This window comes from Aotus nancymaae, unplaced genomic scaffold, assembly GCF_030222135.1.
Source record: "Aotus nancymaae isolate 86718 unplaced genomic scaffold, 86718_ANA_hifiasm-v0.15.2.pri h1tg000006l, whole genome shotgun sequence".
Classification (NCBI taxonomy): Eukaryota; Metazoa; Chordata; class Mammalia; order Primates; family Aotidae; genus Aotus; species Aotus nancymaae.
In genome coordinates, this window is record NW_026988417.1 from 23742814 (window position 1) to 23769067 (window position 26254).

The 26254-nt window shown below is 34.8% G+C and overlaps 1 protein-coding gene across 1 annotated transcript in view; it reads right to left on the reverse strand.

Moving 5' to 3' along the window:
- Window positions 1-26254, reverse strand: part of DHX15 (DEAH-box helicase 15) — a 55326-nt gene that overhangs the window by 9238 nt on the left and 19834 nt on the right. Inside the window, exons 4-11 of the mRNA XM_012472402.2 lie at window positions 19530-19689; window positions 18047-18265; window positions 12404-12571; window positions 6064-6150; window positions 4973-5122; window positions 3921-4029; window positions 3193-3384; window positions 186-308 (exon numbers count right to left, since the gene is read on the reverse strand). Coding sequence (XP_012327825.1) covers window positions 186-308; window positions 3193-3384; window positions 3921-4029; window positions 4973-5122; window positions 6064-6150; window positions 12404-12571; window positions 18047-18265; window positions 19530-19689 — 1208 coding nt within the window. The remainder of the gene's footprint in view (window positions 1-185; window positions 309-3192; window positions 3385-3920; window positions 4030-4972; window positions 5123-6063; window positions 6151-12403; window positions 12572-18046; window positions 18266-19529; window positions 19690-26254) is intronic.

A 26254-nucleotide genomic window follows, 5' to 3' on the forward strand; every position in this document is an offset into this window, starting at 1 on the left:
ATAAACAACTTTGAAAAAGATTGGCAATTTCTATTTTAAATGCTAGTCAGGAGTTTTTCTAAAGTACCTCTGGGTTTCTAATGTAAGTTGTCACGGATAATAAATGAAAGTAGGATGAAGAAACATCTTATACACTGCAAATGACATTTAGACAAAAGAGTGTCTCCAATCAAATTTACACTTACTTTGTTTAAAAGCATGGTAGACGTTCAGCAGTGTCAGATGATCTCCATCTATGTGGGCAAATCTCATCTTGGCCTCATCTGCGGCTTTCTTGGCCTCCGTGGGGCGAACAAAACACTGTGGGACTAAACAAGGTTGGTATGGGCCCAACACAAACGCCCATATCGATGAGTCACGCATTCACAGATAGAGGAACAAGGCCTAGCTAGGTCAGTTCACAGAGCATAGGGCAGGGCAGGATGGCCTCCAACTGCATCTTGGACTGTTTACTACCTTGATTTGGTACATCAACACCTAACCACATCTGTAAGACAAGAGGGTTTCAAAGCTACAGAGTACCTGATTATTTTAACTAGATCTAAAAGTAGGCATCAAAACAGCTATTCTGAAGGCCATCGGGATACTAAAAAGCTCAACTTATTTTAAAAAACCAGTGCTGATAGCTCTACCAATAACCAGGACAAACGGTGTAAATTGCCTTTCAGCTAACTGTAATTTTTCAAAAGGCCATCCACTAAATCCACTGAATGGCTATGAAAGTTAGGAAGCTATACTTTTGCCCACTGCAGAGCTAACAACAACTTTGAAACCAGTCTACTGCCATATTTCTATCAGAATTTTTTCCCTAATACTGTGGCTATTACCAACTGGTGGGTATCACTATTAGCACCGGTGAGCAGAAGCATACGTAAACATAAAAATGTCAAGAATTCTTGGAGTTTGATGATAGCAGTAGTGGTGGAAGGTTAAACCGCCTTTGAATTAAGAAAATTCAGAAAGGCTGGGATATTCAGCCTATTGTTTCAGCATTTTAACAAAAGGACTAGAAAATAAAGTCCCAAATTTAAAAAAGAAAAAAAACAAACTTATTTGAATCAAAACCTCAATATAAAGCAAAGTCCAATATTTCAAAAGTTGACAATTAGTCTGAAACAGTCATATCAAGGGTCATCAAAATATGTAACTACAGTTATTTGTTTAGAGCCTCAATATTAATTCACATAAAACTTTAAATTGTTACAAAGCATGTACTACATTTTTTGAAATACAACTTTCCTTAATTCAGTTTAGCAATTCCATAGTCATAAAAGCAATATAAAAATAAAAAAACTTAACAGCTTGGGACTTTTTCAACACATTTTAAAAGCTCTTAAAACCTTGTCAATGAAAAAATTCATAAATTATCAGTTCAGATAGAAGATAATGGGAATAATTGACAACAAGATAAAATACAGTACCATATTACTCTTTCCCATACAGTTTCCCCTTTAAAAAGATGCCAAAATAGCCAAATAGTGACAACAAAACATGATCATAATAAATATTAAAACTCTTGCTTAATATTATTGAAGCAAGGTAATTCATAAAAGTACACAAACTTCTCACAGCTGTGACTGTTAATGTGAACTGGCCACTAGAGTTAAGTGGGAGTAAGTAGTGCTCTGAAAGGCCTCTAGATTTGCACTGTTAATATCAGGACTTCAAAACTTCAGAAACTCTTTGAATGTCAAAGCATTACAAGCTCAGCAAACTGTTTTCGTTCCATGACTTCTTCCTCACCTCTAATTTCAACACTTTCCCCACAAACGAACTGTTTAAAAACAGTCCATTTACATTGCTGCACATAAATGCTCATTCTCCTGATTAAGCTAAAGATTTTTATCTTCTAACTGAGATGTAGTTGGAAGATTACAACTGCATCACAATGACAAACTTTTTAAAGAGCTAATATTCTAAACTCAAACAACAGTAATCATATAGTGTATCTGATAAGAGAACCTAGAGAAATAAACACTAGGCAGATAGACAAATACGTACATAATCCATTAGTTCCTGCCCCACACTTTCTCTAAAAATTAAAATCTTGGGAGGAGTACAACTGGGAGAATCTATAAAACAACATATAAGAAAGGCAGACAACAACCTACCACCACCTCCGCAAATGAAGCTACAATTTAATTAAAGTGACTCAATACTGCCCTGCCCATCTGCTCTGAGTCTGATCAGTCATAACTCTGCAAGAAAACATTTTAGCTACTTCTTAAATAAAAAATATACACCATTAGAATATACCATACATCTAAACTAAGCCACAATTTCATATTTAAATTTTTTTCAATTTATCCTTTAATTCCACAGAATATTTTGAAATATTTGCAGCATTAAGATCAATAAACCACTCAGCAATAGGAAGTCAGTTCTCTCCAGTACTATAACTAGTAGCAGAGAATATTTTGATCGTCAGTAAAAACCTGTTTTCTATTTTTAGCTGTAAGAATAGCTATTCATTTGTTTCTTGTCAGTATTTCTTCTCCTTTAGGGAAATCTAATTTCCAAGTTACTATTCTTTTGTGGATTACACTTTATTGTTACTAAAAACAACATTATTTCCTCAGCTTAATGGTCCAATTTCACAAAATTAGCAATTTTATCTATTAGGTATGTTTCTTTTATCAAGTGTTTTTCTACCATTGTAAAAGTACCATTATCAGATTAGATTTTAAACCTAAAATTATACATTACTATTTCTATTTACTTGATATCAAGTCTGAAATTCATGTTTGGCTGCCATTGGAGTACATATATAGAAAAGGCTCAACTTAATGTATAGCTTTAACTTTGTTACAGGTACATTTAATAGAGCCAAGTACTAGAGCTAAGTTGTTCTTGTACTTGCAGTTAAAAAAAAAAAAAAAACCTCACAAAGATAGCAGTGATGGACCTTTAACTAAAGAATTCAGTTACAACTGTGCTCAAACTTACTGCAATTTTTATTAGCACTCAAGAGAGCCAACGTTTTACTATCTTTTGTGCACAATGACTTATTTTACTTTTGTAAGTACTATGTCATTACGAAGCTATTTACAAGGTATTCAGGAAACAAAATTAATTCCTTAAAACCATCTATAAAATCCACTATCATACTAAAAATTAAAAAACAAAAACAAAAGTGAAGTCCACCCAAACTTTGAAGAGCTGGGCTTTTTTTGGTTCCTTTCCCTCTATTACCTGACAACATAGCAGTAATAGATAGGACCTCATTAGAACAGTTGTAGTCACAACTTGCAATAACCATTTTTGCGAGCTGTGGATCTAGAGGAAATTCTGCCATCATGGATCCCAATTCAGTCAGATCTCCATCATCATTTAAAGCAGCCAGATAATTCAAAAGTTCTAGGGCTCTCATCAGAGTTTCAGGAGCTAGGGGGAAAAAACAATCTATTAGGCACAGTGCCTTAAGCAAGCAAAAATATGACAAAGTACAAACTATTATAAGCAATCTCATTTTTCATTCTGCAGTGGACAAACCTCAAACTCAAATTGTCATCCTATTCAATTATACACATCTACCAAACAATGAATCATAGAAACACTGCAAAATTTTTCTGTAGGCAAAACTGTCTTCTTCCAAAATATATTAAATAATTGCTAATTCATCAATGTGTTTATCAAACGCTTTTTTTCCAAAGAAAAATTAGGAAGTTTAATTCTCACCTTTTCATGCCCAGAGGATAATTCAATTTACCTAACCCCCGCCAGAATCACTTTTGAAGAAAAAAAAAAGTGCTCATATAACTGTCACTTTTTAGTTTTGATGCTATCACCTAAGACTTATCTTGATGCATACTGGATGGAAAAGGCAAAATGTATTTAATACATATATTAAATATGCTGCAGAAAAACATTGAGTCAATTTTGGTTAAAAGATCTGATAAAAATGTTTTGATAAGTCATACCTGGGGGATCCATAAAATCAAAATGTACCAAATCATCAATACCAAGTTTCTTCAATTGTAACACAACTGATCCTAAATTGGAACGCAAAATCTCAGGATAGGTGTTATCCTAGCAAAAAACAAAAACATTTATTTGTTATGCTAAACATGCCTCAGTCTCTTTGTTCCAGAAAACAAAAATCTGTTCACTGCCTCCTGAGCTATCTGTTTTGGCATTACTTCTACACTACTGTCTCATGAGAGATAAATACTTGTAAGATCAGACTAGAGAGAAATCATTTTTCTCCAACTATCTTTATAGCATTCAAACTGCTTGCTACTGTCCATAAAACTCAGAACTGCAGAAAGAAATCTGTATATAGTCTTCACTTATCTATGGTTTCAATTTCCATGGTTTCAGTTAACCACTATCAACATAAAAATTTTAAAGATTCCAGAAATAAACAATTCATCAATTGTAAATTGGGCACCATTCTGAGTAGTATGCTATATACACTATACACCCATTTGTCACTTAGCAATCATCTGTTATTAGATCAACTTTTGCAGTATCAAAGTGCTTGTGCTCAAGTACCCCTTTTTACTTAATAATGGCCCCAAAGCGCAAGAATAGTGATGCTGGCAATCTGGATATGCCAAAGAGAAGCCCTAAAGTGCTTCCTTCAAGTGAAAAATACAAAGTGTAAAAGAAAAAAAGTTGAAACCTAGCAAGGAAAAAAAAAAAACAAACACATGCTGAGACTGTTAAGATCTAAAATAAGAATGCATCTTCTATAAGTAATATTGTAAAGAAAGATAATTATACATAGTATACGTAAGATTCAGCACATTCTAGGTTTCAGGCATCCACTGCAGGTCTTGGAATGTATAACCCTCGAATAAGGCGGTATAAAACTATCTAAGTTGATTACACCACACATTTCACGCCTGGAAAAGCTAAGGAGCTTTTGATCCTAAAGGGCAAGATTAAGTAAATAAAGCCAATTTTCTTTTGGTAAGAAATTCAACTTAACTTTTTAAACATATAGGCACGAAACAGCAATGCCCCATACCTGCATTTCTGTTTTATAAGCTTTCTCTGTGTAAAGTCTGAAGCATTTTCCAGGTCTGGTACGTCCAGCTCGACCAGCCCTTTGCTGAGCTGAAGCTTTACTAATAGCTGTCACCAAAAGGGACTCAACTCTGATTCGAGGATTGTAGACCTATTGGAATTGAAATAACACAAGAGTATTTCTTCAGTCAAACACAAACTTGTGAAGCAACAGAAGTATCCAAAACTCACAGTTAATTCCAAAATAAACAAAGAAATACTGATAACCATAAATCATGCTGCTACAATAGAGAATTCATCATCCTGAACCTTAAGGTGCTTTCAGACATTCTAATTCGTCATCTGAAAGACTGAATGAAAATAACATGAAAAAGTTTTTAACACAGACAGCTTATATAATCCTTATTCCTCCTAATTTAAGATTATTTCGGTTCTATCAGATTGACCTTGTTCTTTGCTTTTGACATGCTGGACAGACAAGGATTCTGCCTGAAAAGAAACCTGCACTTTCAAAACTTGACGTTCTGAGTACTATTACTCTGTTACTGTTTAATGAAAAAATTTCCATCAATAACTTGGTATGCCCACAAAACGCAATCAATTTATCCAGAAGACGTTTAAAAAATAAAACATGTTATTTATTGAGTAGTCACTTCCTTTAGTAAAAATGCTTAGTATACAGCCCTGTGGAGGAGTAACACAGTCCTGTTTTCAAAGAGTGTGCCTAGCAGACAGAAGTAACTCTAATGATGGATAAGTGACTGAACTACAGGGAGGGAAATCCTATACTTTTATTACTAAACCCATACTGTTAAATGAATATGCGAGCCAAAATACCCACCATAACTACACCGAAACAAAAAAACCAAAGCAACTCTGAAAGAAAAAAAAAAAGCCTAGAATTACGTATTAAACACTGTCTTAATTTCTGAGAGCCAGCCAGAACATAAAGGGCTTATACAGCAGAAATCTGAAAATGCAAAAAAAGATAGGAAAGTAATTCTGAAAGGTAAATTTTAGCCATTAAATGAATGAGTAGTAAGTACTGTTAAACCAACTCTAATTTATATAAAGTATCCACTAAATATGTACCTTCTGTTTCGCAAATCCAGGATCAATCACAAAGACCACACCGTCTATTGTCAAAGATGTCTCTGCTATGTTAGTTGACACAACTACCTGTTAAGAAACAGAGTATATAAATTATACTACATATCAAATAAAATTAAGAGGACTGTAAGATCAGCCATTAACTTTCACTAACATAAGGAATTTCAAACCAGCAAATAAACTAGAAATATGGTTTGATCTTTAATGGCCAATGCTTTAAAAGGCAAATAAAAATTAAAGAAACCAAAACTGCATTTACATCACAATAGCAACCTCCTTTCTCAACAAAGCTATGACTTCATGTTACCACTCAATCAAATTACATATTGCTTAATCAAATTAATGGACAGCATAAAAAAGAACGGATAGATCAGCAGAATCAAATGTAAATATTTTGGTAAGTGCATAGTCTCAAAGGGATGACATGTTAATTGTCACTACATACAAAGCAACTATTAAGAACCATAAATTTTTTGACAGAAAATGTTTAAAGCATTTACATGCTAATATGATAGCTTGTTTTGTATATGTGTATGTTTTACTATATATTACATATGTTTCAGGAAATTATTTAAGGACTTGAGACAGACATGTTACATACAATTTTTTCCTTTTAAAACAATGGGAAATGGGGATTCCTCATTAGCATTTTTACTCAGGACATCTGATTTTCAAGAACAGATTACTGTATTAAGTTGAAGATGCCTATATATGCAAGCAATTGATACAGAAAATGAATCAAACAGAGTCTGCTTTTACAATTTGTAAGGGAAGATTAGACATGGATAGTGTGAGTGGCACCAAAGATACACTGTGAAACTTAAAAAGGGTTTACTTCCAATAGCAAAGACAAGAAAAGCTTTACTGGAAAAAAATAGTATTTAGGATAGTCCTTGAAGGTAAGGTTGAGACCTACTCAGGAGAGAAGGAAACAGCACCAGCACTAGAGTTCCAGCTTATAAAGCATACGTGGGCAGGAATGCCTGTGGGCACATACATAAAATAAGATTTATATTTAACCCTATTTTATTTTAAAAACAATTTTATAAATCAAATCGCTTAAAAAATCATAGGCTTTTGCTGCACCAACTATTTTACTTAAAATAATATTACGTCTCATTTTCTGATTTCATATTTACTAAGCAGTAGACTTCCCAAAATACCAGTAGGAAACCTTGGGGATTTAAAAACAATAGGAATCTACCATCAGAGTATTTCAGAATAATTTTACAAGTAAAAAACCAAAATGTTTCCTTATGTCAGTTGAAAAGACTGACAACTAGCAAAGGATTAAGAAACCTCAAGTGGTTTGATGATGTTGCTGAAATACATTCTTCAGGACATCTAGATGAACAATTAGCAACTAGAACTGAAGCAAACAACATAAATAAGGTTAACAGGTGAAACTTGAATAAGCATAACCTGAATTTAGTATTCTTCTAGAAAGTCAGTTTGTTGCAGTTAAAGCAGCGATGAATTTAGAGGTTAAGAGGCAGAGCTAGCAATCAAACCTGAGTGGCTAAAGTAATTGTGGAAAAGTTTTAATATCCCCAAGCTTGTATTCCTTTTATAACTTGCATATTACTTAGTCTATGTAACATAAGATTGTAGGGAATAAATTATGTAAGGATGTAGAAATGCTCTATAAACTATACAGAATGGGCCAGGCATGGTGGCTCACATCTGTAATCCCAGCACTTAAAAAGGGCAGGGAGGATTACTTGAGTCCAGTTCAAGACAAGCCTGGACAACACAGTAAAACCCCATCTCTACAAAAAATTAAAAGAAATTAGCCAGGCATGGTGGCATGTGCTTGTAGTCCCAGCTACCTAGGAGGCTGAGGTGAAAGGACTGCTTGAGCCCAGGAGGTTGAAGTTGCAGTGAGCCATGATCATGCCACAGAACTCCACCCTAGGCAACAAAGTGAGACCCAATCTCAAATAAATCTATCCAGAACCAACTACATGTCTGTAAATACAGAAGATGGCTTCTGGCTTTGTGGAATTCCAGGGTGAAAACCATGGTTCTGAATATATTTATGAAGAAAACTGCTTTTAAAAGAGTTGTTCTGGAAAAAATACATTTATTTCTTCTAGAAGATAATACAGTATGATAAAAATTTCCAGATGTGACCAACTCTTTAAAGAGTTATTATTATAAAAAACAGTTAATTTTTCTCCACAAAATTATTTCATCATGTATGCATGTTTTGTTTGGGTGTATGTGTATTAAATTCTGTAATACTTATGACAAGACGCAGATGCATGATTCTCAAGTGTTTTAAGAATTAAGTGATTTATGCCAACTTGGTATAACATGTCATTATTGATATTGGTTAAGAGACTATTGCCAACCAAAAGTCAAACCGTAAAATGTAAGTGTTATATTGAGTCCTTACAGAAGCACAAATTTTAGGACTTTCTCAAGGACTAAAACTAGCTAAAGCTAAATAAACACACACACACACACACACACACACACACACAACAAACGCAAACTAATAAATCAGATGATAAAAGCTTCTTTGGAACCTCAGCAGTTGAGTTAGGATAGCCCTAAGCATGCTCTAACTGTAAATGCCACACCCTACAATCAGGAACCCATAAGGAGACCAAGCAACCCTGAATTTGTCAAGGGATTTACATTATGACCAGTAGGAATGAATATAATTGTTACATGCTTTCTAGATTGTAACACTGCAGTAAGTGTTCAGAGAGCCTTAAAAAGTGTTCAAACCTCACTGACTAATATGGAACAGACCCTATGGTAAAAAGCTTAACATTGCTGTTAAGATGTGCTAAGAGTAAATTTTCCCCCTCAATAACCTGCCTTTTAATAGAACCCACTTTTTTCCTAATAGAGCCAGTTTTTTTTTTTTTTTTTTAATAACTCCATTTCAAAGTAGAACTCAGAGTACTTCACTTGCCCTACCTGAATACTATTTGGACACAAGAATGCATTTAGTTTAAACTAATTTGGATTTTTAGCCCCCAGAGAACTCTGGAGGTCTCCAATACAAGGTCATCAACTTATTTGCTTGTAAACGTCCCAGCAGCACCACAGTAAGCTATCTTCAGATCCTGGATCATTAACTCTTTCTTTAAAAATATAGAACCATTTCTACAAGGGCCATTTCTCTTTGTTATTGAGCAATGTACGCTTTGAATCATATTAATTAGCTAACTGTAGGATAAACTATAGAAAAGACAGCTATTTGTATGGACAAAATTAATGAAAACTGAATATTTAAAAAATAACTATTGCTGTATTTTAATAACAACCAAATCCACAAAATAGTAAGTCTCAGTCAAAAAATGCAGAGAAGTTATCTACTGAGGAGTAAACCTCAATGTATGTAAAGAACTTCTGTAACTTTTAACTTAGTCAAAAACACTTTAAAAAAACTTCAAAATTTAACAAGAGGTAAAAATGTCTACTCTCATATAAATATTTGCATTCTCAACCTTTCCTGATTGCTAAAAACTTGAAACTGCTCACCATTAGTGTTATAACATGTTTAAAGGGCTACTGTTTGTTTATTAATACCAAAATCAAGTTATAAAGTCTATTTTGCACAAACTAACAGACCTAGAAATAACAAATGCCTTATAAAAGGTACTGAATATATAAAGTTATACAGAATCACAATTAATTTGATGGAAATTAAAATATTGTATTAATTATATTTGTTCAAAAACTTTCAATACTTTTATATATTTGTTTTATGCTAGCTATTATCCTTATTAGAACAAAGTAAAACAGTTTAACAAAAAAAATCAAGTATTTTGTTTTTCACAATTAGATACAAACAGTAAGTTTAAAATTACATATGAGCAGTAAAACTATTATATAGGTCCCTCCTCTATAAGCTAGCCTTGCATGAAAATTTTAAATTTGTGCTTAATATGCTGAGCCTCAGAATGTTCTTCTTCATAATGAAAATGATGCAGCAACTGCCAAGGAGGTCTTCCTTTACTCTCCCTAGGACTGTCCAGGGAAGCTACATCAGTGCTTGTTTCAACCTCTAAGATGAAACTGACTCAAGGCAAGGATAACACGTTTTTCCAGCAAGAGGTCCTACAGCTTTGGCTGAAACACCATCATTGGATGGTGAAGTGGCATCACAGCCCTTAGTTTTGAATTAAAAGCTCACGATCAGTCCTCAGAGTGAGCCCATCACCAGCTGTGGCCATCATCACATATCCAGCCACTGGTGAGTCACTCTTTTCAATAAGACAAAATTCTCCTCAGCATCCTAAGGATCTAAAACACAAAAAGCAAAATAGAAACAAAAAAACTATAATTTACTGCACAGGCTTAAGTTAAGACAGCAAAAGAGCTCAGATGTGTAATTGAAAATATGCGTCCATATTTCTCAAAGTTGAACTCAATGAAGTGAGGACAACACAAAAGGATACACAAACAGGACATCCTTTGTTGCACGTCAATTTCACTCAATAGTAAACAAACACATTTTAAAAACAAATTCAGATATACAAAGTACACATGACTTCAAGACAAATGAAAAACTAGGCTGAGGGCTGGGCATGGTGGTTCATGCCTGTAGTCCCAACACTTTGGGAGGCCCAGGAGAGGGGACTGATTGAATCTAGGAGTTTAAGATTAGCCCTGGAAACATAGTGAGACCACATGTTGTTTTAAAAAAAAAATTAAAGCTCTGCCTGGAGGATGCATTAACTTCTCTTTATTATATAAATATTTAAGACATATATTTCTCTCTTTCTCTCTCGATATATACATATACATATATATATATTAAATCACTGCTGACAAGGTATCAAGAGCCCACAGGGAATAAAGAGCTTCCCAGTCCACAAATCAACTTCAAAATTATATACTAAAAAATGTCACTTAAAATGACAAGTTTTCCCCAAAGTTGAGAATACAAGTAAGGTAACACACAAAAAAAATATTTTAACATGTTCTAGAGACAGACAAAAAAAAATTAAAAGTTCAACATAATGAAGCCATGATTAGACTATTTTCTAAAAGTCAAATTTATTACACTTGATCTACAAAAAACTCAAAAGCTGTTATTTTTAACAACTCTATCAAATCCTGTTAATTTATTTATATTACACTAGGCTAGTACTGAATATCCACTCAGTGAATTCTTTCAATTCGAAAAACATATTTGGTTCATTTAAGTTTTATATGGCCATGTAAAAGATAATCACAGTTATATTTCTTTATAATGTGTAATTTTTCAGTAATCATCAAAAATACTAGCAAAGATACCGGGGAAAAAAAAATCACAAAAGAAGTTGTCAGTCTGTTAGTCCTCAATATAGAAATAAGAAAGCAACAGATCCCAATTTTGACTGACAAGTAAATTATGTGAGTAAAAAATTCAGGTAAGACTTTCTTCTATACAAATAAACTGAAGAAATTTATAGCAGCTACCACAAAAGCTTTGTATGTAAGTATCTTGTATTTGTCAAACTTAATCCTTGCCAATCATCCCCCTAAGGGATCAAAGTAACAACTTTAAAAAATGAAAAACTTTAGGATCACAAATTAAGAAAATCTTACCAAAATTCACATGCAGCTATTATGTAACCTAATAAATGGCTAGGTTTAAAAGTCTAGTTGACTCCACTGTCCAAGTGATTTAAGGCCTTTAATAATAAAATTGTGCAATCTTATTTTCAAAGACTCTGTTAGGACTCCCAAATCTTAAACAATAAATTAAAGCCGAGCTGCTGTTTCAAACTGGCACCGGGATCTCTTCTCAGCCCCTCAACAAAGTATCTCAGAAATTGGGCTGAAATAATCTTGTTCCTGTCTGTGTGACAGGATCTAGATGAAGCTTCTGCCTTCAAGGAACTCAACATATTCATGCAGTGCAATCAGTGCTACTGTTATTAGAGGTCTGCATAGAGTCAACATTTTATACCTATAGACATTATATTTGGTGAAGCCTTAAAGAAAATTATAGGCAGAAGGCCAAGACACCAAAGAAAAAGTGCTTACTTTGTGCCAAGTGATTTAAAAGAAGAAAAGACAGTACTTGGCCACCATCCCCTTTTCTGAATCCACCCTAACAAATCTTCCATTTGCTAAGGAGGGACTACCTAAGTCCCTCCTTTACTTTGCTAAGGAGGAGAGGAAGCAGTACACATTCTTACTTTAGAATACAAAGAATTTTTTGTCTCTTTTTGAAATGGAAATTATTTGTTGTATATAACCTAGATCACAATCACCCATAACTTAGTCCTTTCTAACTGAATATAGTTTATATCTCATAAATAATTCTTTCATTATTAGTGAAACATTTTATAAAGAACATTTCTAATGTTACCTTTCTTCCAATTGCTCCATTCTGTTTTTTGGGAGGTGGAGGCTCAAAAATGCGTTGCTGCTGCTGAGGTGGAAGTGTAGAATACAATGGAATGATTTTAATGTCGCCAACTTCAGGGCCCAAATCATCAACCTCACGCTTTATTCTCTTACAGGCTTCATCAATTTCCTACAAAATAAAACGAATACTGAAACATTTTTAAATATTTATAATAACCCTGATTCTATGCAGTCTATTTTTATGTATGCCATCTTCTTTCATTTTATGGATACCCTTTTTTCAATTTAGTAACCAAAACTAATTTAGCAAATTTCAATGGGATTTCCAAAACAATCCAAGAAACTTTGATTTTTATATTCAAACGAATATGTAACTGCCTTATTTGCATTCCACACCCCTTTTCTTAGAGTCAGATTTCCTAATTAATTCTCAACAAATTATACTAAAATTGAAATTTCTCACCCAGGAATATTTAACTGCACTCATGACCTTTTCAATTTTCACAATCTAAAAGAAATTGATGTGTTAGACATTTTAAATAAGCCAATTAGGCTTTAATGTCACGTATCACTAATGCAATTACATGGAAGATTTGCTTCATTGTGCCTAATGAGAACAAACACCTTTACAGTATCAACACAGATATTTAAGAACTAGGCTAACCCAAATGTCTTAGTGCAGCTACAATTTTTTTTCTCAGAAAACTACAGTCACACGTTGCTTAATGACAGGAATACGTTCTGAGAAATTTGTTAGGCGATTCTGTTGTTGTGTGAACATTCTAGTGTATTTATGAACCCAGATGGTATAGCCTATTGCTCCTAGGTTACAAACCTGAGGAGCATGTTATCGCAGTGAATACGGTGGGCAAGTGTAACACAATGGTAAGTGTTTCTTCATCTAAACAAAGAAAAGGCACAGTAAAAATATGGCATAATAGATAAAAATCAGTACACCCATAGAGGGCATTTGCCATGAATGAAGTCTGCAGGACTGAAAGCTGCTCTGGGTGAGTCAGTGAGTACTGAGTGAATGTGATGGCTTAGGACATTCTGTACACAACTGTAGATTTTATATAAACACTGTACATTTTGGCTACACAAAATTTATTTTAAAATGTATTTTCTTTTTTTGATACATTATTTTCTTCAATAATAAATTAACCTTAGCATACTATAACTTTTTTTTTTTTTTTTTTTTTTTTTGAGACGGAGTTTCGCTCGTTACCCAGGCTGGAGCGCAATGGCGCGATCTCGGCTCACCGCAATCTCCGCCTCCTGGGTTCAGGCAATTCTCCTGCCTCAGCCTCCTGAGTAGCTGGGATTACAGGCACGCGCCACCGTGCCCAGCTAATTTTTTGTATTAGTAGAGACGGGGTTTCACCATGTTGACCAGGATGGTCTCGATCTCTTGACCTCGTGATCCACCCGCCTCGGCCTCCCAAAGTGCTGGGATTACAGGCTTGAGCCACCGCGCCCGGCCAGCATACTATAACTTTTTAACTTTATAAACTTTTAAATTTTTTCAACTATTTGACTCTTTTGTATAACACTTAGTTTAAAACATAATCACACTGTATGGCTGTGCAAAAATATTTTCTCTAAGCTTTATTCTAATTTAAATTTTTTTTTACTTTTTCAATTTCTTAAACTTTTTGGTTTAAAGACACAAACACACACATTAGCCTAGGCCCCCACAGGGTCAGGATCATCAATATCACTATCTTCTACCTTAACATCTTAACCCACTGGCAGGTCTTCAAAGGCCAGTAACACACATGGAGCTGTCATCTCCTGTGATAACCATGCCTTCTCCTAGAATACCTCCTGAAGGACCTTCCTGACCCTGTTTTACAGTTAACTTTTTTGTTTTTTAGGGTAAAGACGGGGTTTTGCCGTGTTGCCCAGGTTGATCTTGAATTTCTAGGCTCAAGCAGTCCTCCTGCCTCAGGCTTCCAAAGTGCTAGGATAAACCATTTTTTTTTTATTTTTTTTTTGAGATGGAGTTTTACTCTGTTGCCCAGGCTGGAGTGTAGTGACATGCTCTCGGCTCACTGCAACCTTCGCCTTCTGGGTTCAAGAGATTCTCCTGCTTCAGCCTACGAGTAGCTGGGATTACAAGCACACACCACCACGGCCGGCTAATTTTTGTATTTTTTTTTAGTAGAGACAGGGTTTCACCATGTTGGCCCGGCTGGTCTTGAACTCCTGGCCTTGTGATCCCCCTGCCTTGGCCTCCCTAAGTGCTGGGACTACAGGCATGAGCTGCCACACCCGGCCATTACAGTTAACATTTTTAAGTCAAAGGAGCACACTCTAAAATAATGATAAAACATGTAGTATATCACTGGCAGTATATTTGTGCATGGTGGGGGACATGTAGTATAGTAAATACATAAACCATTAACAACGTCCTATTATTATGCACTGTACATAATTTTATGTGCTATATAGTACTTTTAAATAACTGGCAGCAAAGTAGGTTTGTCTGAACTAACAGCACCACAAAGCAGTGAGTAATCTGTTGTGCTATGATGTTGCAAGGTTATGTTCAGTTCCATTATAAACTTATGGGACCAGCACCACTGCTATCTGAGAAGTCTGTCTTGACCAAAATGTTTTATGCGGCACGTGACTTTATTCTAAGGCATTTGCATTCAAGAGAAGACAACGAATATCAAGACAGAGAAAAATTGAGAGATGGATTATGTATGACAGCTCTGGAAAAGGCAAAGGAACTTAAAAATGAAGGCAGCACTGCAGACAAATGTATCCTAAACTTTACTGAAGTATTAATTCAATTAAAGCCAGAAGTATGTCAAACACTTACTATATACTAGGCGGCCTGTCCAATAAATGACCCAATCAGAAGCTACCTTTGTCAACAAATTGGGTTTTATTCAAAGGACAATGATATTAAAGGGCAAGGAAAAATTTTAAGACATTTACTTCATTTTTTTTATGTTCAGTTGTGTTTCTGTATCAAAAAATACAAAGTTCTTGAACACGGTAAGAAAGAATAAATTACTTTTCACCTATTTCAAACACACCAGTTTTTTTAAAGGTTATCTGTCTCAAAAATTGTAACACAGAAAATTACTATTAAGGACTCAATGTTAATAGATCCCCCTTGAAATAGCAAGTTTCTAAAAGAAAATGAAAGTAGATGCTATTCATCTAAATAAAAAATGTAACAAAGCAAACAAATATTTTTGAAAATACTGCTTTCAAATGTTGTGCCTAGATTAGAATGCCCCCTGCTGGCATGCAAATAAAAAATTAAGAGCTCTCCAACTTAAAGATTTCAACATAATACAAAACTAGGCTTCCAACATTCAAGAGTATCTGCAATTTTGTGAATTTTACTGTATATATATGAATGAAAAATAAAAAAGTCACAAAATACACAGATTTCACACATTAAAAATTAAGCGCTTAAACTAGACATTTGCTTTATGGCTCCAATATTTTAAAATGACAATTCCAACTTTATTGGAGATTAGACTACTCAACCTACTAAGTATGCATGGAGCTAAAATAAAATGATGACTATGTAGGACATAAAGGTTTGGAAGTGGAAGAAGTCCCATAATACTTATGTTTTTAGACAAAGTCCTCAACAGTTTTAAAACTTGCAATAAAAATTTCCCCTGAGGTTTGCCAAACTTCCAAAAAGTCAACACTATCCGTTGAGAATGCCATAAAACGTATCTGCATTCATGAGAATATAAACACAAACAGGTAGAGAAGGAAAAGGAAGTTTCACTGTCCCAACAGCAGCCATATTATTAGTCATCAGCAATACTGAGAAAAAAGACACAAGTTCAGGAGTTTTTGATTTGAGAAAAGATTTTTAGCTCCAAAATCATCAATATGTTAGCAAATTAATTTGGACCTTACCAATTAATACACTGCATGTTGAAAACACATTTTACTAAGCAAAATTAAAAACAGAATTATTTAATTACAATCACTCTTATCGAATTCCTATCTAGGCAACAATTTAAACTGTTCTCCCTCCACCCCAAATTAACTTAGGTGACTATAGTAGAAGCACTTTTATTTAAGTTGTCAGAATATGTCACCCCAAATTAACTTAGGTGACCATAGAAGCACTTTTATTTAAGTGGTCAGAATATGTTCTTAAAAACCAGTTTTAAAATTTTATGAGATAACTCAGTTTCATGGAGGCTATTCAAATTTATGAAGAAAGGAGTACTGATTTCATAGTAGCATTTAACTTACCAAGTAAAAATAACAAAGGTTCACAAAAACGAGGTTAATATTTACTTTAGACCAGCTCTACTAAATACAATGAATGAAATCTAAACAAAATGTTAGGTTTTCTGCTACCTTCTCCCCAAAACTCTACAACTCATAACTAGAGCAGCACTTTATTTCATGAAAAGACTTATACTCTAGCACACATCTGAAAACTCTTGCGCTTACTCCCTTCCTTTCCCCAGCTGTGAGATTCACAGTTAAAAATTATGAACCACACAAAGCTGTCACAGAGAAAAACTTTTCAGGTCCTCAACCATGAGGCCATTTGATATTTCTGATAGACTCTCAATATGCTTGTTATCTGAGTATGATGACAATTTTAAATAGTGATTTAAAAAATAAAAATGTACTATGTACTTTGGAAGAAGTGAAAAACTAGAGAGACCAGACACAAGAGGACAAAATTATTATCTCAACAGCCTTAATACTGCATTACAGCACAAATGCTGTTTATATGCCAACAAAAAAGCATTTTGGGGCCGATCACCTGGATTCAGGAGCTGGAAACTAGTCTGGCCAACATAGTGAAACCCTATCTCTACTAAAAATACAAAAATTAGCCAGGCATGCTGGTGTGCGCCTGTGATCCCAGCTACTTGGGAGGCTGAGGCAAGATAATCACTTGAACCCAGGAAGCAGACGTTGCAGTGAGCAGAGATCATGTCAATGCACTCTAGCCTGGGTGACAGAGTGAGACACTATCCCTCCGCCCCCGCAAAAAACAAAGACCCTTTAGCAAAAGGCTTTTTAAAACTTTGTATTATCCAAATAGCTTTTGAATTTATTTAGCCACTCAAGAATTCCAAAGCACGCCTATAAACACCCTATTGGAAATAAGCTTAAAAACACTATATCCGAGAATAAAATTTATATATAAAAATGAAGTAAATTCTAACTAAGAACTTTTAGTCATCCTTCCCAACCCTCATAAGCATATGGGAAGACAAAACCAAACTGAAATGTTCTGATAATGAATAGGCATGCAAGTTCTCTCACAAGCTAAACAACTGATGAGAATAACCTGATTTCAAAGCAGCCGTGATGCAAAGTCATGCTTCAGTATAATACCACTTATATCCCAGGGATCTCTTAGACTACAATGGCAAAATATTGAAATTCCAAAAGCATTTAACACTCTTAAAATAATTAACTATAACACAAACTCTAGTGGTATAAAAAAGTACTCCTACAGTATACAGATATAAGAGGTTATATATTTTACATATTAATACAATCAGGTGGAAGAAGAACATTGAAACAACAAAAACATGATTAACATGCCATGGTCTTATGATTAAAGTTGTTGCATATTAAAAATAGTACGTCAAAAGCTAAATACTGAAGAAAATTAAAATAATACCTCTTGACCAGTTAAGAAAAGAAGAAGATCTCCCTCTTCCTCTTCACACATATGAATCTGGATAACTGTTCGAATTGCTGCTTCAAGATAATCTCTCTCTGGTTCTGGAGTATAAAAGATCTCAACAGGATGTGTACGCCCAGGAATAGTTAGGAGAGGACAGTTATCAAAGTAAATCTGGAATTTTCCTGCATCTAGAGTAGCGCTCATAACTATAACCTGAAAGAAAACAGTAAATTACTTGAAGCTGTCTTCAAGGGTTCTTACATGGTCTTAAATTATAGCAATATTTACTATTCTACATATATATCAGCTATAAAAAAGCCAAGGAAAACCTTCAAATAAACTGTGAATAAAAAATCAAATATATAATGGCTGAACTACAGTGAAAGTTATTTACATTTTTTAAAATTCAGAAAAAATCCAATGCATAAACTACAATATTTCTTCATTAAATGCCTTAAAAATCAGATTTTATAAAATTATATGTGATTAAGTTGGTAAAAGAAAACATTAATATGTAGTATAATTACTGGTACCATTATTAAAGCAACTTTGCAAATAGGAAAAAACAAAGAAAATGCAAAAAATAAAATAAGTTGACCAGATATATTTAAAAAAAAAAGGTTCCTCCATAAAATATTTCACTAGCATTCTGAATTTCTACTTTGAGGTTCTACTTTTAGGTACTAAACCTTGGTAGCACATAAAGTTTAACAAATAATGACTCACATTATTTTTTAAATGTATTTTTAAAAGCATAGATCTAATTTTTATAAACAAAAACATACTCAGACCTCAGTTTTTTTTCTAAAGACCCAGAATCTTTCTTGCCAGTGCTATAAACCTTTCTACGACACACATACCAGCAAGGGATGAGTCTACAGTCCAATGAATGGTATATACACACAACACAGCAAAAAGGGGAATTTCATAGACTTTGGCGGACAAAATGTCAGAAAATAGTTTCAGGCCCTTAACACAGTAAGAGTGGTCAAGGTACATGTGGTACAGAGGAAAGAAATAATATACTAGAGTATGAGACTACATTTCTAAGGAGCTGCCTGTCCTGGGTATCATTACTTCTACTCTCCAGCATTATAAGTTACAATGGGTGTGTTTGTGTTCAGACAAGGACATGGATCTAAGGGACAAAGATATGATCCTTAAGTAATGTAAGCCTCTGTACTTAATGAAGGGTAGAGTGAGTAGCACAGATACACAAATATGTTTTTAGATTATAAAAGAACTAGGTAGATTAGAAATTGAGAAGATTTGGCTTAAAAATACATTACTAAAAAGGGGGAGAAATAAAGTCTAAAATGAAGACATACAATGTAGAAACAAACAGAACAAGAAGGTACTTACTAGTTCCTTCTTTTAGAGGTGATCTCTTACAGTTGGTTAGTGATCAGTATGTGTTCCCCACTTTTATGCTCCCCCAACACATATATAATTAAGCACATAGAAGGAATTACTTCACCTTTAAATCTGATCTCTGTCTTACAACCTCCTTCAGAACACCCATTAGTATATCTGTAGCCAGTGTCCTTTCATGAGCCTCATCAAGAATTATTACACCATAACGCTCTAGGAGAGGATCATTCATAGCTTCACGAAGTAACATCCCATCAGTCATATACCTATATTTACAAAGAACAAGTTAGTTAAGGTCCCTTTAGGTCATTTTAAAACCAAATTTCATGACAAAAATGAAATGCAAAGACGGTAAATTAAAAATAAACTCTGGCCCCAAACAAATGTGCTACTGTTTCATGATCAATTGCAAAATTAAGTTTCAAGAAAATCATATAATCGAACAAGATATGCATCCTCAATTCCTGAAAAATATAATACTGAAATGTACTGGGAAAACATGGTATGACAGATTATAGAATATAACAATCACATGGTTTCACACAAATTCCAAGGCAAAATTCATCATTTTCAATTCCTTAAACATTTTAAAAACATACAAATATTCAACATGCAAAACAAACCAATAAACCATTTTAAGTTGCTTCCTGTCACACTACTAAAATGTTACCACATGCAAATATACATTTTTTTTAAAAGCCTTAACAATTCCTTACTTAATAAGTTAACAACAGGCTCTTGTTTCAAAAGGGCTGATAGAGCGTGAGTCTGCCCTCCTCCTCCCACCCCAAATAAATAATCTTAAAGTACAAAAGGAATTCATGAATAAAAGCAGTGGGACTGAGGTGTATTAAACACTACAGAAATGCTGATACATAAATTGAAGATAAAACACAAATGGTATCAGATTGATCAATAAACCAAAAAGGGAAACCAGGCTTAGTTAGGGTTGGCTGAAGTGAAGTCAGCTAATATGGACTAGTTATCACAAGAGAGGTGCCAAGTAAGAATGAACGCAGAGATCAAGGCTCAAGGTTGTATAACTTTGTAGGGGTCAGCCATCTCCTGTCCACCCCACTCAGGTTACTGCTGTCACTATGAAAAACAACTGTCTTCCTTTCGGCACCTGGACAAAACACAGCATGTCTTTAGATGCTTAAGTCAGAGCTCATTAGGTTAAATAAAAACCCATGATTTTATTTACAGATCTAAAAGTCGCATAAAAAAAATCTGAAGCCATCATTTATGACTTCACCATTTTGACTCTTTATTAGTCTAACCTAGTCTTTCATGGACCGACTGGATATTTTTAGTTCATGCCATCTGTTGGAGCATTAAGTTCAGCAAATTGATAGTGGACAACAAAAAGAAGTGAATCCTTCTCTTTATTTCACCTAAACTTAACTCTAAATCTAATAAACTTTTGGCAAACAAATCTATCTTAACTCATTTATATGCTTTATGCTTCTTGTCTTTGGTCATATTTTTAAAAATAAACTACCACATTTCAGGGAGAGACATCATTAGCTATAAGGTTATTTTATGTAAGACCAGGAAAGAAAAAACACTGCCAATTAAACTATGACTCAGTGCCTTAAAGACAGTCCAGCATAGTGCATGAATCAGCAACACTATAGCCTATAGCGGGTTTGAAATTTATTTGATCTGAGGACATCTGGCAGATTTTCCTGTCTTCTGATGTATTACAGATATAAGATAAGCAATACTCTTAATACATGATCTCAGTCAGTAGCAGAACACGACATACAGTTTCCTCTATTTGTGAGTTAACTCTCTTAGCCTCAATAGAGCTGTCTGTTGCTTTGCAGGCGAAAAAATAAAAAAGGATTGGTTATTCTTCCAACATTTACTCAAATACCAGCATATATACACCTTGTTGCTCCATTTCCCAGCCTCTTGATACTGAGTACTCGTTTCAACATGGAATCATAGTGTAATGCTTAGTATTTTTGAAGGCATTTTAATTAGCAAATACTTTCGGTATGTATAGATCCAACAGTTTACACTATTTCTGATGTGAGAATATGTACAGCTAGATCAAGTTCAAGCATTCACAGGCAATAATAACCAAACTGCCACCAACTACGTCAATAGATTGTAAGACACATTCTAACTTCAGACAACAAAAACTTGAGAAAAAAGTCACAGAAATGATAAAATATGACTTTAAGTTGAAAACTTCTTAAAACTGGGTTCCAAAGTCACCTTGTTTAATTTGATCTTTTTTCCTCACATTCTTCAAGCTTTAATCAATCACAACAATATGGAGCAAAGCTAACCAACAGACATTCCTTTTTATTTTCCTAAGGGAAGAAATGATACAGATGGCAGACTATGCATATTGCAAGTACTAAGTTAAATGGCCAAAACTTCTGTGATCAACAGACAATTCCTAATGGTTCAATACTGATCATCACCCAGTGATCCCATTCCATGAGGTGCTGCACTTAATTACTTCTTGCATCACCAGTTAATATGGGATCTTTCTTGCTGTTTGTACAGTGAAGAATTTCAAGAAAAATGAAAATTTAGAAGTTGTAAGCTCTCAATAATACAGTCAAATTAGTCAAACACAAAGGGAAAGCCATGTGAAGATGAAGGCAGAGACTGGCTATAAAGCTACAAGCCAAGGAATGCCAAGGCTAGGAGAGAATCATGAAAGACTGCTGGCCCTCAGAGCCTCCTGATAGAACCAGTCTGCCAACATACCGTTTTTGAACTTCTGGCCTTCAAAATTGTGAGAGAATAAATTTCTTGTTATTTTAAGACACTTAAAAAATTAAAAAAAAAAAAAAAGAGTATCAGACGATTTGCTATACTGTTAAATGTATGAAACCCTTTGCTTAACAACAGAAAACAAACTTGACACAGAATTCAGGAAGAACCCAGCACAGAGTCACATTTTACTACCTTTCTTGGTAGTAATGAAATATTTATCCAGGCTAAGGAGTGAGTCTCAATAGTAAATTTTAAGTTTGAAGTTTCAATAATGAATTAATAAACAAAAATGCCACAGGATAGCCAAATTGTACATTTTACTGGGTGCCTTACTATCTACACTGTTTTCCAAACGTGTCAGGGCAGAGACTCCCTTAAAAAGTTATTACCATCACCTGGGAACTAGTAAGAACTACAAAACTGGAGCCTCATTCCAGATCTACTTCATCAGAAATTTTGAAGGTGAGGCATAGCAATCTGTGCTCTAGCAAATTTTCAATTGATTCTGATGGTTGCTAAAGTTTGAGAAACAATGGTCTAACTTATTAAGTTAAACATGAGGCAGACTGCCTAAAGGAGATGCCTAAAGTAGCAAAAACATCCTTGGATTAAGTAACAGTTCAGCTTTTCAAGTGTGACTGCTTAATACACCAAAGACTCAATGTATTGAATAGTATCAACCTTGCTTAAGTATTTTATTTTTTGCAAGAGGTACACGTAGATGTCGTAGTAAAACTACAAGCCAACTGCCAACTATGATCTTGGCAAGATGACAACACCTAACGCATCACTAATTCTGATTTGAAGAAAGCATGGTAAAATATTACATCCTGCAACTATATTACTCATTTATATTTTTGTACTTGTATATATTTTATGAAACACTGAAAAATCACAAATTAAGGAAAAAAACCTCAGAAGGGCATCATTCTTCCAAAACGAAAACCAGAAATCCCTACCTCAAACCTTATGATCCCTCCCCACTAAAATTCCAGCTTGATTAAATATTTAAAACAAAAACAAAACAGTAAAATACATGGATTAAGTTATTTAAAACAATACTGGACAGGGCATAACACAAAACCTGGACATCATAAAAGTGGCTAATTCAATATGTGTACAAAATTCAAGTCTCTGTTGCATGAAGTGTCATAAAGCAAAGAAATATGACAAACTGGGCAATAACTGCAACTTATACCCAAAGTGTTAATTCTGTTATAAGCGCCTACAAATCAGTAAGAAAAAGGCCAACCCACTATAGAAAGATGGGCAAAGCATATGAAGAGACATCTAATTCTATCAATTTTATAATATCGCACATTTAGTCAAATTTAAATTCTCAGAAACTGAGATGCTTTTTTGTTTTTTTTGTTTTTTTTTTTTTTGGAGATGGAGTTTTACTCTTGTTGCCCAGGCTGGAGTGCAATGCTGCAATCTCAGCTCACCACAACATCCACCTCCTGGGTTCAAGCAATTCTCCTGCCTCAGCCTCCCAAGTAACTAGGATTACAGGCATGCAATAACCATGCCCAGCTAATTTTGTATTTTTAGTAGAGATGCGGTTTCTCCATGTTAGTCAGGCTGGACTTGAACTCCCGACCTCAAGTGATCCACCCACCTAGGCCTCCCAAAGTGGTGGGATTACAGGCATGAGCCACAGCGCCCGGCCCTGAGATGCATTTTAAAATAGCACCTTAAAAACAGCTGTCAACTACGTAGAAATCCTTCTGAAAAGATGAAAAAAGCACCAGTCTCAGATTCCAAAAAGAAATACGAACGGCTAATAAATATAAAAGTGTTCCATTTCACAGAAAATAAATGAAAATTAAAACCATAAAGAGATCTCACTTTTTACTTACAAGACTGACAAAGATAAAAAGTTTTATAATGCTGAGTTGGCAAGGGTAAAGAAACAGATGCTCATTTGCTCATTCCTTACTGGTGAAAAGTATATAAAAATCTCTATGGAGGGCAATCTGGCAACAGCTAATAAAATTCAAACATACTCTATGACCCAAACAATTTCACTTGAAGGGAATTTATTTCACAGATGTGCATGTGTGAAAAAATGTTTGTACAAGTTTTTAAAAGGACACTAAGGACAGCAACTGTTTCTAACAGCAAAAACTGCAAATTTGAGTTTCCATCAATAGAATGTGTCAGGTAAACTAGGGTACAATCATAATTACTATGCAGCCATTAAAAATAAAGCAACTCGGCCAGGTGCAGTGGATCACGCCTACAATCCTAGCACTTTGGGAGGCCAAGGCGGGCAGATCACCTGAGGTCGGGAGTTCTGAGACCAGCCTGACCAACAGGGAGAAACTCTGTCTCTAGCGAAAATACAAAATTAGCCAGGGGCAGTGGCTCATGCCTGTAATCCTAGCACTTTGGGAGGTGGAGGCAGGCGGATCACAAGGCCAGGAGTTTGAGACCAGCCTGACCAACATGGCAAAACCCCATCTCTACTAAAAACACACACACAAAAAAAAAGTAGCCAGGCATGGGGGCATGCGCCTGTAATCCCAGCTATTCGTGAGGCTGAGGCAGGCGAATCACTTGAACCTGGGAGGTGAAGGTTGCAGTGAGCCAAGATGGCGCCACTGCACTCCAGCCTGGTTAACAGAGTAAGACCCAGTCTCAAAATAAAAAGAAAAGAAAAGAAAAAAAGCAACTTAAAACCACAGAATGGCTATTAAGAAGTCAAAAAGTAACAAGGCTGTAGAGAAATGGGAACACTTATCCACTGCTGGTGGGAATGTGTTAGTTCAGCCATTGTGCAAAGCAGTTTGGCAACTTCTCAAAGATTTAAAATAGAATTACCCGTTGACCCAGCAATCCCATTATTAGCTATATAGAATATAAACCCTTCTACCATAATGACACGTGCATGTGTATATTCATTGCAGCACTATTCACAATAGCAAATACATGGAATCAACTTAAATGTCCATACTTCGAAATCTTAGAAGTAAATAAATTCTAGAACTATAGGCATGAAGCTGTGGTTTGACCGGCAAATTTCTGAGCATTGCCCATAAAATAGGCCTGGGCGTATAGAGGCTAGTATAGCTTGATTTAAGCGTCTGGGGACTGCATCTGTTTTAACACCCAATGATGGGACAGCTCATGAGTGTAAGATGTCTTGTGATGTAATTAGTATGCGAATATCTGCTTCTATTGGCAGGGTTGTTCGATTATCTACTTCAAGAAGTCGAAATTCGCCGGGCTCAAGGAAATAGGTTGGTATAATATAAGAATCAAAGACTAAGTCTTCATAATCTGAGTACTCGTAGCTTCAGTATCATTGGTGGCCAATTGCTTTAAGGAATAAGGATATATACTTCGGGGTGCCCAAAAAATCAAAACAGGTGTTGATATAGAATGGGGTTGCCGCCACCGGCAGGGTCAAAGAAAGTGGTGTTAAGGTTGCGGTCGGTGAGTAGTATAGTAATTCCGGCAGTTAGAACTGGAAGGGAGAGGAGTAAAAGAACTGCTGTTCTATACACACTCTTTTCTCCATGTAACTCATGAATCCTTGGGATAACAATATACTCTGAAACATAATGTAATACACATATTCCTATCTCCATTAGTTGGGTTAAGGGAATTACATTTGACATGAAATGATAAACCCCAAGCATAGAAAAGAGAGTCATATATCTGAACACTGAGTCATATGTTTCAGAAGTTTAGAACAAGATGAATCACACACACACAAAAAAAAACTATCAAATCTGTGAGACAACTCTGAAAGACTTAAAAGGGTCTAGAAATCAAGCATTCCAGAAGACTGAATTATCTTACATTCCAGAAAAACAACACTTATGTATTTTCTATATGTCTTAGTTAAATTTCAGCTTTAGAATTAAATGGAATTCCAAACAAAGCACACATACTCAACAAAATGGTGTTGGTTAATGTTAATAATAAATGAATCTTTAGGTTTTACATTTAAATGTCTAGGTATAATTTTTCTACTTACAACTCATCTTTTAGATTAACTCACTATAATCTAGTCAAACCAAATGAGTGCCTCTATCAAAAAAAAGCTTACCGGCATTAATATGCCTAAATAGGTTTATGTGTAAT